The sequence below is a fragment of the Micropterus salmoides genome, unplaced genomic scaffold (assembly GCF_014851395.1).
Source record: "Micropterus salmoides isolate LMB-PRFRI ecotype aquatic unplaced genomic scaffold, ASM1485139v1 Ms_hic_scaffold_1373, whole genome shotgun sequence".
NCBI classification, from domain to species: Eukaryota; Metazoa; Chordata; class Actinopteri; order Centrarchiformes; family Centrarchidae; genus Micropterus; species Micropterus salmoides.
Window position 1 is genome coordinate 12,765 of NW_024040456.1, and position 15,065 is coordinate 27,829.

Sequence of the window (15,065 nt, forward strand, 5' to 3'; positions counted from 1 at the left end):
AGGGGATATGGAAATGTATGGCACAAACTTTGCAATACAGCATGTTTGCATGATGCAGATACTGTCCTGAAATGTCTTTGAAAGATAACTTGGGTAACAAAGGGTAAAAGCCAAGATGTTTTTCAGAAAACATAGCAAGCTGGTAAAGCACAGAAAAAGCATGAAGTATTCACATTTGTTAATTAGCAGAATTGTGACAGAATGTGCCCACAATGAGGATAACAGATTTGTTTTCATTTCAATCTTCTGACATGCTGTTGAGAAAATACTTTTTTTTTTTAAACGCACTTGGTTTCTCCCAGTGGAACTTCTGTTTGAAATCCAAATCTCTTTGTGTTTGTGCTCATGATGTGTGTGTTTCCTGTGCGTATGTGTGAACTGCTCTCCAACAGCGGCTTGTGTTTACATGCATCCCGAGTTCATGTACATAAAGTATGCTCTCCAATAATTATAAATCAAACATAATAATCTTTCTCCCATTTAAATAGATTACTGATGCAAGGGTCAAAAGTAAGGGACTGCATGACAAAAAAAAGATGGGAAGCGCTTCCTTGAACAATGAATGATGAATATGGTGAATGTATTTGCATATTTTGAATGATTCAATGTATGTGTATGTGTCTTCAAAAGTTAAAGATTACACAAGTGCTATTTTGAAAAAAAACAGTGAGCTGGGAGAGATACTGAAAGACAAAGAAAGAGATTCCTTAATTACTGGCAGCTCTCCAGAATGAGCCTTCCAAACAGTTTAGTTGACTGGGTGTTTAGACATTTTGATGTGTCTCGTCTAAACCTGCTTCTGAGCTGTGTTTTCACTTCCTTGTCCCCAAGAGGTGACGCAAATATATTCCTATTGCACACGGTGCTATTGATTTTTCTTAGGTGGGAGAATTAATCCGCGCTGAGCACAAATCATCTTTGAAGCAGGTGTTTATTCCCACTCTCACCTTCAGTGCAACACCCTGGATGCATTTTATCGTGTGGTAATTTGAGCGGGTGGATGCACTGGCATGCTCTGTCAACTTAAAGCCCCCATCTTCAGTCCTTGCCCTCTTGGAAACACACCACAGCCAACAAAAACGTACACATTTGCGCGCATGCATGCTCAGACACTCACGCACACACAGATTAATGTCAAGGACTTTCCTATTTAGAATTCTAAAACATTATACATGCAGATTAAAACCACATTTCTCCTTGCATCTCCTCTGCTGTGGGATATTCTGTGGGCTTGTCCCTTTTATTTCCTCCCCTCTTCAAAGTGTCACCAAATGTAATCCTCCTTAATGGATGTGTAATATTTACACTTATACCATAATCGCTTAAACATTCATTTACGGAGCCATATTTGGTTGTTCGTGGCCCTGACAGCCTATTCATCAAAAAGTAAATGTGCAGAACCTCGCGCCCCCTGCAGCAATCAATCAATATGCTCCTCTCCCGGCTACCATCAGTGGAGATACGTCTCAGGCCAAAATTAATCACTGTGAAGTTTGCATAATCCCCCTCTGCTTCCCCCCACCCACGTTTGAGAACCTTTACCTTTGAAGACCATTTTGATGACTGAACGGATTAATCAGAATCCCCCATTCTCAAGGCTGATGAAATTGTAAGAGTTTATGCAGCGGTAATATGATATATAAAAAATTGGTTATTTATATTCAGTGATTGGATCTCTCGCTTAACTGATTGTGTGGACTTTTACATTTCTACTTTTGAGAAACTGTACATGACTCTACATCATTCCCAGTAATGCTGCGTTGAACCATGAAATGCATGGAGTCTGTCTAAGCATGCAAGGTTTCATCAGACAATCTGAAGTTGTCATCTTGTGTATGTATAAATGAAGTAAAAGTATCCAATCAATTTTGATGAACATGAAATTCTCTTCTTGTGATTATTGTTATCCATTAAAACTAAAATGAATCAGCTGAAATGACATGTTAACATGGAAAATGTGCATCTGGATGGTGTGCAATGCTTGCAAATGTAGTACACAAATCATTTGATCATTTTTTTTGCTTGTCTATTTGTTTTAGACCTAGCTGATAGCATGACTAGCAGTATGAATTAATGAGAGGACTTCTGCCTATGATGGGTTAAAATGTGAAAATGTCCAATTGCAGACACATTCTACTGCAGTGATAGGCTACTGATGAAAAGTGAACTTTTCTATTTCCTAGTCTACAGTAAATATACAATAAATATGACATAATGACATCTAATACTGCCCCCACATGAAGAGAGATGTCAGAGGCTTCTTTGCCTTGTTCTACACCGTACTCTTCAAACAGAGTATTGTGCTGAAATTAAGTCTAATTAAAGTACCAGATAACATAAACAGCACAATAATAAAAACACAAGTAAAATATAATAAAATGAAAAATATGTAAATAAAGTACCATGTGAATTTCCACCCAGTCTAATTCCATGGCTTTACCCTGTTTGACCAGAACAATTTCATCTCTCCTAAACGCAAATACAGTAGATAGCAGACAGCAACAGAAATGATGGATGCTGATGACAATATCAAAAGTACTTTTTTGGAACCATAAATGATGCATGCCACTGTTTATTGTGTGCAGATTGTGTTTTGAGTATTAAAATAAGCTGTAATCTGTTGGATCCCACCTAATAAAGGGAAAAATTACATCTGGCCCCTTACTTAAAAGACATATCGTAAATATTCAGCCCTTCATTTCCACCGTGCCTGTAAAATATTGGCCCACCAATGAACAATGCTGAAAAACTGACTCCTACTCTACTACTGTGTATGTATTATCGAAAACAACACACTATTATGTAGTAGTAGTAGTAGTATTAAACTGTAGAACAGTTTGGCTTGTTTTTACATATACATCATGATGTGTTTTCCATGTTGCTACATTGGATACAACTTAAAATGGTACATATACATGTGAGTGCTTAATTGAAGAGGGATACATTTTGCATCATTAATTAAATACTATATATGAAATGGCAGCTTGGGTTAGGCACTGTTTTATAAAATGATTGTAGCAAGTATCATCAGTTTTAACACCAGAAATAAAGAGATTAGAACCAAAGTGTTTCTGCAAAATGGTTAACTTCATATGCAGTGCTGAAAAAAGGTTTGAAAGGGATGTAACATGAATGTTGCCATAAATCATAAGACACTGGTGTTTAACTAAAGCAATTACTAGATTATCACTGGATAAAAATAAAACTATTCAATCTTTACTGTAATGAATGGTCACCATGTAAATCAGAGCAGCAAAAAATGTATAGTACAAAGTCATATCAATCAATAAAATCGGTCTGGCACATCTGCTTAAGCTAGCGCCACTGGAGAAATTTACGATCATGGTTGTTTTCACACGTCCTAAGTGGCCAGTTCTACATCCCAGAGCTCCATAATGTCAATATCACATTTGGTGGTGAAAGAGTGATTCTGGGAAAAGGTCAAAACAAACTCTGACATCAAGCATTGGATGACAGGAATTGACTGTGTCTGATAATGGATATAAGAGTTGGGAGGCATCCAACAAATGTACATGATGGAGGCTACATACACACACACACAAGACATCAAAAATGTGATTATGCTGCTGTCGTTATAATAACATTTTACTCATAAGTGAAATGGTTTTTGTAATGTCATAATTATGCTGCCTGCTATCAAGATGAAGCAGGGCATTCCTATAGATTTTTTTTTGTAAATTGAAAGTTGAGGAAAATAAAATAATTTTGTGAAACTGAGTTAATGTCCTGCGATAAATAAGTGTAAGAGCAAATAATCCTGTTTAGGCCTCTTCTTTGTGCTGTAAATATCTGACAATTGCATCTGATTGGAGGAAATATATAATAAATATCATAAACCAGATTAGAAAGCCTGTGACAGTCTCATATATCTATACACATATTATTATATGTTATCAAAATTATTTGGGAATGATTTACTGACGTTGTCATGGCAACAGCTGTTCCAACATCCCCATCCCTGCTCCTCTGCATCTGATTCTACTGAGCTACTCATTTCAGAATCAGAATCAGTTTTATTGCCAGGTATGTGTACACATACGAGGAATTTGACTCAGGATTGTACATTGCTCACGATGTGCTTACTTATACAATAATAAAATAATAATATAATAATAATAAAATAAAATCAGAGAATTTACTCATGGAGCCGAAATCAATCCTTGCAAATGTTCCACATAGAGTTTACCTTTGTTGAAACATGACACTCGGATTTGCGACATTGACAAATAGCAAGCTGTCGTGAAACTTAGAAGGGACAGAGAGCCACAGAGTCCAAAATGGAGGAAACAATTTTAGCTTATTAGGTATCTTGCAACATTCACTTTTATTTCACTTCATCTGGAAAGAGAAAATTCAACAGAGCAATGGCTTGCATAAAATTATAGGACAGGAGTCAATGGTACTGTACAAATAAAAATAAACATAACAAACTTAGTGTCCTGTTAGCGACACACTGACTTTGCGTTAGCAAGCTCGTTTTATTTTCCATCTTCATTAACTTTTTTTTGAAGGGAGTGGTGCGCAGTGGTGAAAAAAACAGAGAGCCTAAGAAATGTGTAATTCAGAGTACAATTCAAACGGGATCAAAAAATTTGTTGTCTCTCGCCATTGACTACAATACATATTTTTTCCGAAGTAAGGTCCCATGGTGGTCCACTGGAAGGGGAGGGACTTAGGCTCTCTATGCCAGGGGATGTAAAAGTAGAGTGAAAATAGAGAGATGCTCTGGAGGGTATTGTGACTGACTTGCCAGCTACAGCAGTTCACCAACTAGCCATGCAAGTAGCCACTACGTTACTCAGCTTCCCACCCCACCTTTTCGCATGGATGAGCGAATGTCACTTTGTGATGTGACCAGTGCTTTACTCCTTGTCGTTTGTTTCATCCTTAGTGCTGATGACCTAACTTCATATTGCTAAATGTAAGCTTGCACTTTAAGTTAAGACCCTACCAACCATTTCTACAATGTTTAGAAGTCAATTCTGTCTTTGACTGTTACAGAGGTGTACTGTATTTATCACACACAGTGGCTATAAAGCAAACAAAAACATTGTAATGCCATTAAGGTGTTGAATGCAGTGCAGTCTTTACCATTGTACAAATTAATTTGCTGTCCATGGCTCAGCTACTTTCAGTGCAATAAAGCCTTCACCGGTGACAACATGCTGACGTAACATTTCACTTCACAGTATCATGGCTGAATAGACAAAAAAATAAACAAGCAATCTAATGGAAACAGTGTTCAGTAACATGTATTAAATATTGTATTTGTTAAGGTTTCACTCAGATTTGGGGTTAATGATGCCTGCTACAATCTGTCATATGATTCTGACAAATAGAATTTATTGTGACCATTTCAACAAACCATTAACTTGACACTCACTTTTCTCATAAAAAATAGACTGAGAGAGGGATGTAAGTAAAAGTGTCTGACAGACTACAAAAGCGGCGTGAGTTACATGAGGTTGAGACACTGATAATGCAACCACTGTAATTAAATATGGTTTCATCTTTAACATACATTTATCCTTGTCATCATAACACTTTAAAAGGCTCAGCAACCTTTGAATAGAGATTACTGACATTCTGTCTTTTTGTCACCTTCTTAATTGCCTCTTATTAACTGTTCTCCAGAACTGCAAAGATAACTCTACAGCGTGATTAAATTTAACAGACTTCCATAATAAAATAAGGAGGAAATTTGAATTAATTCTGACATAAATCAATTGATGATAGTTGTGTTACTGAATGGGTCATTATGTATTGCGGGATAGAAGACGGCCACTTATAGAACATTAGGTTTTTTTGTTTTTTGTTTTGCATTTCAAATTCCTTAAAACGTAGTTCAAAGGACACTACTCAAGACTTGTGGTTCAGTGGGGCTCTGTGAGGCTGCGATGCTCACTACACATAGAAAACAGTCTTTTGGATGGCTGAAAAATTCAGTCCTGACCTAGGAAAACAGAAGTTTGTTTGAAAATAACACATGCTATTGTGGGTCTGTTTATATCAACTCTATTTTATTTTTTTCCATTAGACATACATGGCTCTTGATGCCTAATGTTGCATCTATGACTTTTCACAGGACGTAATGAAGGGCATGCTGAATATGTAATGTTTGTCAGAGATTTTTGGTCACTGTCTAACCATCAGAAAGCAAACATTAACTGACAAAGTCTGTGTAGTGCAAATGCAATTCTGCAAATGCATGTTTGGTGCCATCTGGTGACTTCAAGCATTGGAGTTGAAGGATTTAAATAAAGTTCCAGACGCCTGATGTATGGAATAGAACAGCTGCGATAATATAACTTGAATTGGTTAGATGATAATCTCAAAACACAAAAAGTTTGCAAAACACACTTAATTGGGAAGACACTCATGCACAATTATCTTAATGATAAATACAACACTGCAGTGTACCATACTGTGTTAAACGGTCAAGGTAATCTTTATTATCATACAAAAGGAAATGCATGTGGTCATAAACATCTTAGTACTACACAATGCAACAAGTACACAATACATGCACTGACAAACACATACACACACAAAAAGATTTCTTGAGCTTTGCTAGCGATATAAAATATGCGTCATACAATATACAATCTAAATATACGACCAGAAAATAACACTATGCCCACAATCAAAATACAGTCTAATCTACATCAACTTGTCAGTGCTCTCTGGTGGACAAACTATGTAATGGTGACATTGTCAAACGTAGTTAGTCAGTTTCCTATATAAAAAAAATCAGCCAGTCTGTTGCCATGCACATTCATTAAATCTCATCAATTGTGATCATCACTCCAAGATATTTATAAGTTGAGACCCACTCAACAAATTCACCTTTAATCCTTGTGGGGAAACTACTGTCCTTTTCCTTCTAAAATATATAACCGTCTCTTTCCTTTTCTTTACGTTGACCTCAATAAAATGATCTGAACACCACTGAATAAAATACTCTCAAAACCAACTGCTGATGAATTGTCAGATTTTAGGAACCCTATCAATGCTGTGTCATCTGCATATTTGACATAGGTGTTAGTTGAAGCAGATACTTGACAATCATTGGTTTAGATATGGGACAAAACGCACCCTTTGGGGGAACATGTGTTAATGATTTTGGGGTGTGACATGGCAGAAATTAATCTAACTTGCTGAGTGTGGTCAGTTAAGAAGTTATTAATCCACAAAGTAAGCTTGGGATTCACCAATTTGTCCACCATAAGGTGGAGTTGGGTCGTATAGAAGGCACAGCTAAAATCAGCAAACACAGTTTTGATCAGGCTCTGAGCCTGTTCAAGGTGTTCATAGATGTTATTAATCATAGTCAGCAGTGTGTCGTGCACACCTGTATTTGCACGATAGGCAAATTTGTTATGATCCAGAAGAGGCGAAACCTCAGAGAGGAGTTGTTTTAACACAATCTATTCAAAACATTTAATCACTACAGAGAACTGGGCGCATGTCATTAAGTTCCATGGGTTTGTTCATTTTAGGCATAGACATTTTTCACAGGTTAGGGACTACCGCAGTGTCAAAACAGCCTCTGGAAAGGCTGCACCAGCTTATCCTACACCTATGCCACAAGGGTTTACACTTTTACACATTAAAATATGATATAACATCCTTAATGAAATTACAGTATCCACATATCTCTCTTGCTTTCATAATGACATTTGCCTGTTCCAATTGTATGGGGGTAGTTATGTTTCAATATTATTTGTGTGAACAGATAAGCGATCCGTGTGTAAATGTGTAATCTGTAAATATAAAACACACAAAATGGAGATTTGTAAACTCACAAAAATATTTTGCAAATAGAAAACAAATTTCACAAATAATAAAAATATCTGTGAATATATTTAATAGTTTACAAGTAAATGAACCACATTTGTGAATATCTTCCTAACATTTACAACTTTCAAACAGGCATTTGTGAGTCCAGTTTTAATTTACAAATTGTAGAAAAGTATTTGTCACTTTCAAACAGGCATTTGTCAAACTCAGAGTTTTGAAACAAACTTTCCGCCAATGGAAAGAAAATCGACTCGTGTCATTCGGCTGTTTTTCGGAGACCACGTGATAATGCCTGCTGACGCCTGCTGATGACGTCATTTCCACATTTCAAAGTAAAACGGCCTCTGAACTGCCTGAATGTGCGAGCCTGTTGCTATCGCGAAGGAAATATCAGCTGCTGTTTCAACAAAATGTGAATGCAGACTGAAATTCTACCATGTTGTTGTATCGGGAAAGGCAGCAATTCAAACCAGCGGTGATTAAGAAATAGTATAATTATATAATATAACAATGAATTAAGCTATGAGCACAGGGAAAGTCCGCTAGCCGCTAGGCTAATTTCAGCAGTTTGAAAATGCCACCGGCTGTAGGCTAGCTAATGATGGTGTTTAGCAAAAATTAGTCATTTTAAGCAATTGAGGAGACATTTCTATTTAATGTGCAAATTAAATGCTTAGTAATTATCCAGAAATCACAGGGAAAAAAAGATGGATCGCTGCCCTCTGAACTGTAATCAAATCGAATCTTAAGGTGCCAAGAGACTCCCTCCCTAACTGCCCCTGTCTCCAATTGTCCACTGCATCTGTTAGGGCCTGTCCATATGGTCGCCACTCTTTCACCATGATGTAATTAAGTTGTGTTTTTGTGCTAAACTGCAAAGTGTTCAAAACTCAGATTGTTCATAAAGTGAAGAAACATAAATAAAAGTTGTTTTCCTGTTATAAGTTCTTATAATTAGTTCATGTGGTATTATGCCCACCTGTAATATATTATACAGGGATGGACATTTTAACACTTTACTTAAACCTATCAAAGCTATTATTCCATTTTATATCACTAATTCTAAATTGTGACTAAAGTGTATTTATTTAGAGGCAGAGTGGATGGTTATATAGAACATGGTCGGAGATTCTTTGCACACAGTGGTATAAACTCGTATTACTATTAAAATATTAAATCAGAAAGTCATAATGACTTATGAACTTTGCAATAGAGCCTAATGCATGTTTTTAAGTGATTATAACAATTGTTATAAGGTCTTATGGAAGCATTATATCGTGTTATAAATAAATGCATTAGTCATTATAGCGATGACCTTCATAGAAAGTGTTACTGAACTTATCAGTGGTTTGTGCTGTGGCTCAGGAGGTCTGAGTCTGTAGTACAAGTGTCTTTGGGCAGGACACTGAACCCCAAGTTGCTCCTGATGGCTGTTCCATAGTTATTTACATCAATTACAAAACCTTGTTACCATAGCCTGTAACTGAAATAATGTAGCTAACCTGACTACATATGATACAGCTCTACAGACATTACAGTTCCATTCCACAATTTCAAGTGTTTTCTGACTTTTACGCACCTGAACATTAAAGGATGAGTTGGTTGGCCCTCAGCGATGACTGCCAACTCAAGAAGCAGTGTCTATTAAGTAACTATGGTGTCTTACCTCAATTGTGATGTGTTACCACAACGCAATAATATAAAAAGAGAAATAAAACCATTAATTTGTCCTGCCTTCAGAAAGACAGCCACACTGCAGGGATGTGCATGTATTCTCCTTTACTGTATGATTAGGAATAAGAACAAGTTTAGAAAGTCATCCTGCACTGCAGCAGCTTATAAGACAGGCTGGAGTGGATAACAAACGTATCTTTCTCAACTAATACAGTGATGTAGTAATGTGATATAGGCTATATGTATGTATGTGTTACACGCCCCAGGCACAGGGCATGTGGACAGATGATAAAACCTGTAAAACAGGAGAAATGAATAACACAAAAACCTGCTGCCAGTGGGTTTGACAGTCTTGCCAGAATGGCAAGATTACCACAGCTAGGTCATCAAAACAGTCCCCAACCAGTAGTAGGAAAGCGTCTGCTTCCCCCTACTGTCTGTAGTGGAGTACATATTCGTAATGCTAAAACATTGGAGGACTTCGGTGACTCAACATCAAAAGATCTTGTTAAATTAAACCAATAAAATTTTGTGTGCGTCACATATGGCCTATATGAAGTGGGATCAAGCATATCTTAAATGAGCTACAGAGGAACCTAGTAAGTGTCCACTGTTCTCCTATACTCTAATTACGCAGTAACGTTACACATATTCTTCCTCTGTATTTACACAGAAAAAACAAGACGTGGGGTAGATTATAAAAGGATTTTATTATATTGTTTGCATTAAACTGTGATTTATATCTTAAGGACTTATGAATTTTTAATTTCGTTGTTGTTCTTTTTGTCCACTTCTTGATGCTGGTGTCGACCTCAGGACAGGAACTACCACCGATGTCCACTCGGCTTTTGGCCATACTAGGAAAAAAAGTATATGGTTAAATGTAAATTCAGTACAGTCCACTAACATGCACCGAACATATCTCACAACAACCTTTAACAAACATTCGGCTCATAGTCATGGTTTGCTTTTTGCTAAACACCATCATTAGCTAGCCTACAGCCTGTGGCATTTTCAAACTGCTGAAATTAGCCTAGCGGCTAGCGGACTTTCCCTGTGCTCATAGCTTAATTCATTGTTATATTATATAATTATACTATTTCTTACTCACCGCTGGTTTGAATTGCTGCCTTTCCCGACACAACAACACAGTTGAATTTCAGTCTGCATTCACATTTTGTTGAAACAGCAGCCGATATTTCCTTCGCGATAGCAACAGGCTCGCACATTCAGGCAGTTCGGAGGCCGTTTTACTTTGAAATGTGGAAATGAAGTCATCAGCAGGCGTCGGCAGGCATTATCACGTGGTCTCCTGAAAACAGCCGAATGACACGAGCCGATTTTCTTTCCATCGGCGGAAAGTTTGTTTCAAAACTCTGTGTGTGAAGAACTGAGATTGACAAATACAGGCGGGACTCACAAATGCCTGTTTGAAAGTGACAAATACTTTTCAACAATTTGTAAATTAAAACTGGACTCACAAATGCCTGTTTGAAAGTTGTAAATGTTAGGAAGATATTCACAAATGTGGTTCATTTACTTGTAAACTATCAAATATATTCACAGATATTTTTATTATTTGTGGAATTTGTTTGTGTATTTGCAGATCTGTTTTCTATTTGCAAAATATTTTTGTGAGTTTAAAAATCTTCATTTTGTGTTTGTGCAAAGTGTTTTATATTTACAGATTACACATTTGCACATATAATTGAAAATCACATGCAACAAATCTAGAGCAGAAATTATTTAAATAATTTGCCATAACAAGTTCATTAGCAACTGTCAAACAATAGCTCTTTGGCTTGTATCCCTGTCATGCTCTGTGCATAATTTTTAAAAAGACTTTCTAATTTGTGTTTATACGCTGCCTTACAATCAACAATCTTGCCTTTAATCTTCATCTGCACTAACCTTTCCTCTCCAAACACCTTTTCTGATTAAGAAGTTGCTTTAACTCAACGGTTATTGTTCAGGAAGACCTTGACAGACTTATGTGATAGGGAATAATTACATCCTCGCAAAATTGTATGTACCCCAAAATAGCGAGCGCTGCATCTTCAATGTTATCAGTCACATCTATTACTACGTCCCAGTCCGTGCACTCCAGACTGTCCTGGAAGTCTACAGCTACATAACACATAGTTTTAGTAAGTTGCTCCTACATGGAAGAAGGGAGTGTCTCCTTTTCTACTCCACACACTCACACTACTTCACCAGTGGGAGTAGAGTCAGCAATAAAAGAATTAGTGATATAAGAGTCAGTGTGTTGAAATTTGTGACTGATGGAGGGAGGTTCCCACAGCTATCTGTGCCATCACCTGCAGAAACAACAAGCATTCAGTTGAGCAATGCCTGGAGGATTATAGTTTCAATCTAAGCAAGTCAGAGCATGTAATCTTCCACAAATGAACTGAGCTGAGCTGCAAAAGGTCCCATATGAGCAAAGAGGTGAGTTTATTGAAAAATGATGAAATGAATTGAATTAAACTAATAAAATAACATAGGAACAACAATTGAAATAAGGTTTAAACAACAGAATATATAATCTCATAATATTTCACAGCAATGTGCTGCATAAAGTTACAGTTGTAGGAAAAACAATTTTCTTGAAATCATTTTTGGGCCTTCAAGGTACAGAGGTGATATCACTATCAATGTCTGATGTGCAGGCAAATATGCTGACATTGTGATGTTCTCTAATTAATACATAATTTTATTTATTTATTATTAGTATTTTGTTATTATTTATTAGTAATTTATATATTATTATTTGACCCCCTAATTAGTATTATTGATACTATTTACTGGGATGGGATATTAGGTGGCCCAAACACTTTTCGAGATGTGATTTTCCATAAGGGAAGGTGTGTGCTCATTTCATGGTGGACACGCCCGTGCTTTTGTTGGAGTACTGTAGAGGTGTAATCACACAAGGAGACTCTCTGCAGGAACTGAGAAAAAGGAACTTGACGCTGCTGTCTTGCAAAACTCGTGTTAAAGGTGAATATAATTACTCTCCTACTTTTAGCAAGATTATAACTAGACCGTGTCTTAATTATTCTGTAGAAAATATATATATTTAAGCTATATTCACAATGTATATAAACTAGAGCAGGTATTGATAAATTATTTTCAAGAGTTTTGTTATTGAAAAGAAGAAAATGAGCTTGGTTTGTGCATATAAAGTTTATTTGCCTTTGTAGCAATAAAAGACTTGAAATTTTCCTTTGTCCCAATATGATTTGATCTAAAGAGGTCTTTTCTTCAAGTTATATTAAAGAAAAGTATTTAGTTACTGCTCAATACATGCTGATTGGTGAGCTATTACCAGATAAACTGTTCTAAGCTTTCAGTCTTGTTCCTCTTGCAGCCAAGATGCCAGAAACAGCAGAAGCTGTGTCAGCCACTCTCACCACCAACAGAAACTGCACTATAGAAATAACCAATGTCAGCAGTAGCTACTGCCTCATCAATCCCAAGTAAGTCTGTAAATGTATTTTACAGTTTATTACATTAAAAGTCATTCAATTAACATACAAGCAGAGAGGCCAAAACCCAACTGGATGGACAAACATGTAAAAGTATAATTAATTAATGACCTCATATAGTAACAAGCAAATATAATGTGATGAAAATTGCTATTTATAAAAACTGTTGGTAATGTAGGTCAAATTAATTTTAAAGAGCTTTTGTCTTTTGGATAAAATTAATTTCCAAGATGCAGTTCAACGCAGGTTTGGAAAGTCTATTAGTTACCTGCATCAACTTTGTTGAGATAAGTCGCTGCATAGTATCAAGGACTTTGTGTGTACTCAAGTTTGATTGGTTGCAGGGAGAAGTATTCATTTTCAAAATGCTTAATGTATCGCTTTGAAGTGCTTTGAGATTGCAATACCCTGATTACAGCTCTAAATCAGCTAACTGAAAATATTAGCATGCAATGCTTTCAGAAGTACCCACAATGTTTTTTTCTCTGTAATAGCCATAAATAAAGCACATATTTCTAGCATAAAAAGTCTGTTAATTCAATGTTGTTATACAGCACTTCATTACAAGTCAAGCCAGTGAAATGCCAGTGTAACATCTATTTAACATGAATAAATTATTAGATTAGACCCATGTCTTTTGGTATTTCTACCAAGCGTTTACATTTATCTAGCTGTGGCAGGACAGACCATATCTTGGATGGGTGGTTTTCATGTGTGACATCACTTTGCTGAGAACATCCACCTATCCATCATGCAGTGACACACACTGCCTCATTGCACATCGCATGCAGGTACACTCACTGTTGCTTAGAAGTCCACCGCAGTACTTGTACAGTCACACTTCATCCATCAGCATAAGGTATTTCAGGTACCCCGGAAAGTCCAACACTCAAAAAGTACACTGACAATCTCCACAAAACTTAGAAAACTCTGTTTTTTCATCAAAAGTCCGGGAAGTGTGACATGAAAGTTATCGATTGCTTGGTAGTGATGGTAAGGATGTGTCTCCTACTCTCCTGTATAGGGTATACATGGAAAGTGGCTTCTGTCACCACCCGCCCCAGCCTACAATTCGCCCCACCAAGATCGAAGTGTGCTCTTTCATCAAGAATGACAACACTGCCACAGGCGCTGTGGGCATACTAACCTATGACCTGTTCCATATGCAGAGCCGGGTTTGCTCTGAGCGCATGGCCATTATGTTCTCTGTGCCCTTTGACCACAACCTGTACAAGAACCGGCTGGCCGTGGGTGTGGTTGAGCAGTCCTGTCCCTGTGACAAAAATCTGTACAAGCAGATGTATGATGGGAAAGACCTCAATAAATTCACCCGCTCTGAGACAAACGGCTGTGGGCTGGAATATAAAGCTACATATGTTGATTTGAGGGCTACAATGTCTTCCATTGGCAAAGCTATTGTAAAACTGGAGCTCTATGATAAAATGGGTCATTAGTGTAGTGTAGTCTAGTTTTTTTACTTTGTTGATTTGTACCCAACAGAATAAATAAACTTCATTTGATTTGACTACTGTTGCATGTTGTCACCCAGAGAAAAATCCAGTGGAGAGGAAGACTGATTTTGCTGTCATCTGTATTTTGCGTCCACTGAAAGATATCAATATCTGAGCCAGCTCATTGATTCTCCATTAGCTTATTCCTTGAGCTCATGTATATTGTACACTCCCCTTTTCTTTGATTATGGTAATAAAACATTCAGACCCAATGCTTGTGTTACTTTGGATATGTTTTCACTCAGTATGCTCTCATTATTACTGATGAACAGTAATCATTTTTTAATCTCTTAGCTGGATACATCCAATTCTAATGAGTAGCAACAGATGGAATATCTGCATAGATGTTTTTTAATCGGCACGATAACAATATTGTTCTTCACTGGCTGTGAGACTCTCCATCGTGCTCTGAAGTGTGTGGTTTTTGGAATGCAAGAGATAAAACAAAAGAAAAGATAAGAGTAAAGTAGCTCCTGAGATATCTGTCTTAACTTATTCAGGTTGCTTTTTCTCCACAGGATACCACAGGAATGAGATTCTCAAAGCACCTCAGTCAGACAAACAGTCAGTA

General features: G+C 36.9%; 1 protein-coding gene across 2 annotated transcripts; it reads left to right on the forward strand.

Moving 5' to 3' along the window:
• Positions 1 to 11,814: 11,814 nt before the first annotated feature.
• Positions 11,815 to 14,706, forward strand: LOC119901560 (bryoporin-like). 2 transcript variants are annotated; one of them, XM_038717134.1, is made up of 4 exons: positions 11,815 to 11,943; positions 12,317 to 12,495; positions 12,866 to 12,974; positions 14,008 to 14,706. In XM_038717134.1, exons 2-4 carry the CDS (start codon positions 12,375 to 12,377, stop codon positions 14,435 to 14,437), a joined length of 660 nt encoding a protein of 219 aa, XP_038573062.1. In that variant the 5' UTR covers positions 11,815 to 11,943; positions 12,317 to 12,374; the 3' UTR covers positions 14,438 to 14,706. The 2 variants fall into 2 exon arrangements, with proteins under 2 accessions (XP_038573062.1, XP_038573063.1); XM_038717135.1 differs by having other exon boundaries at positions 11,925 to 11,943; positions 12,413 to 12,495.
• The last annotated feature ends 359 nt before the right edge of the window (positions 14,707 to 15,065 follow it).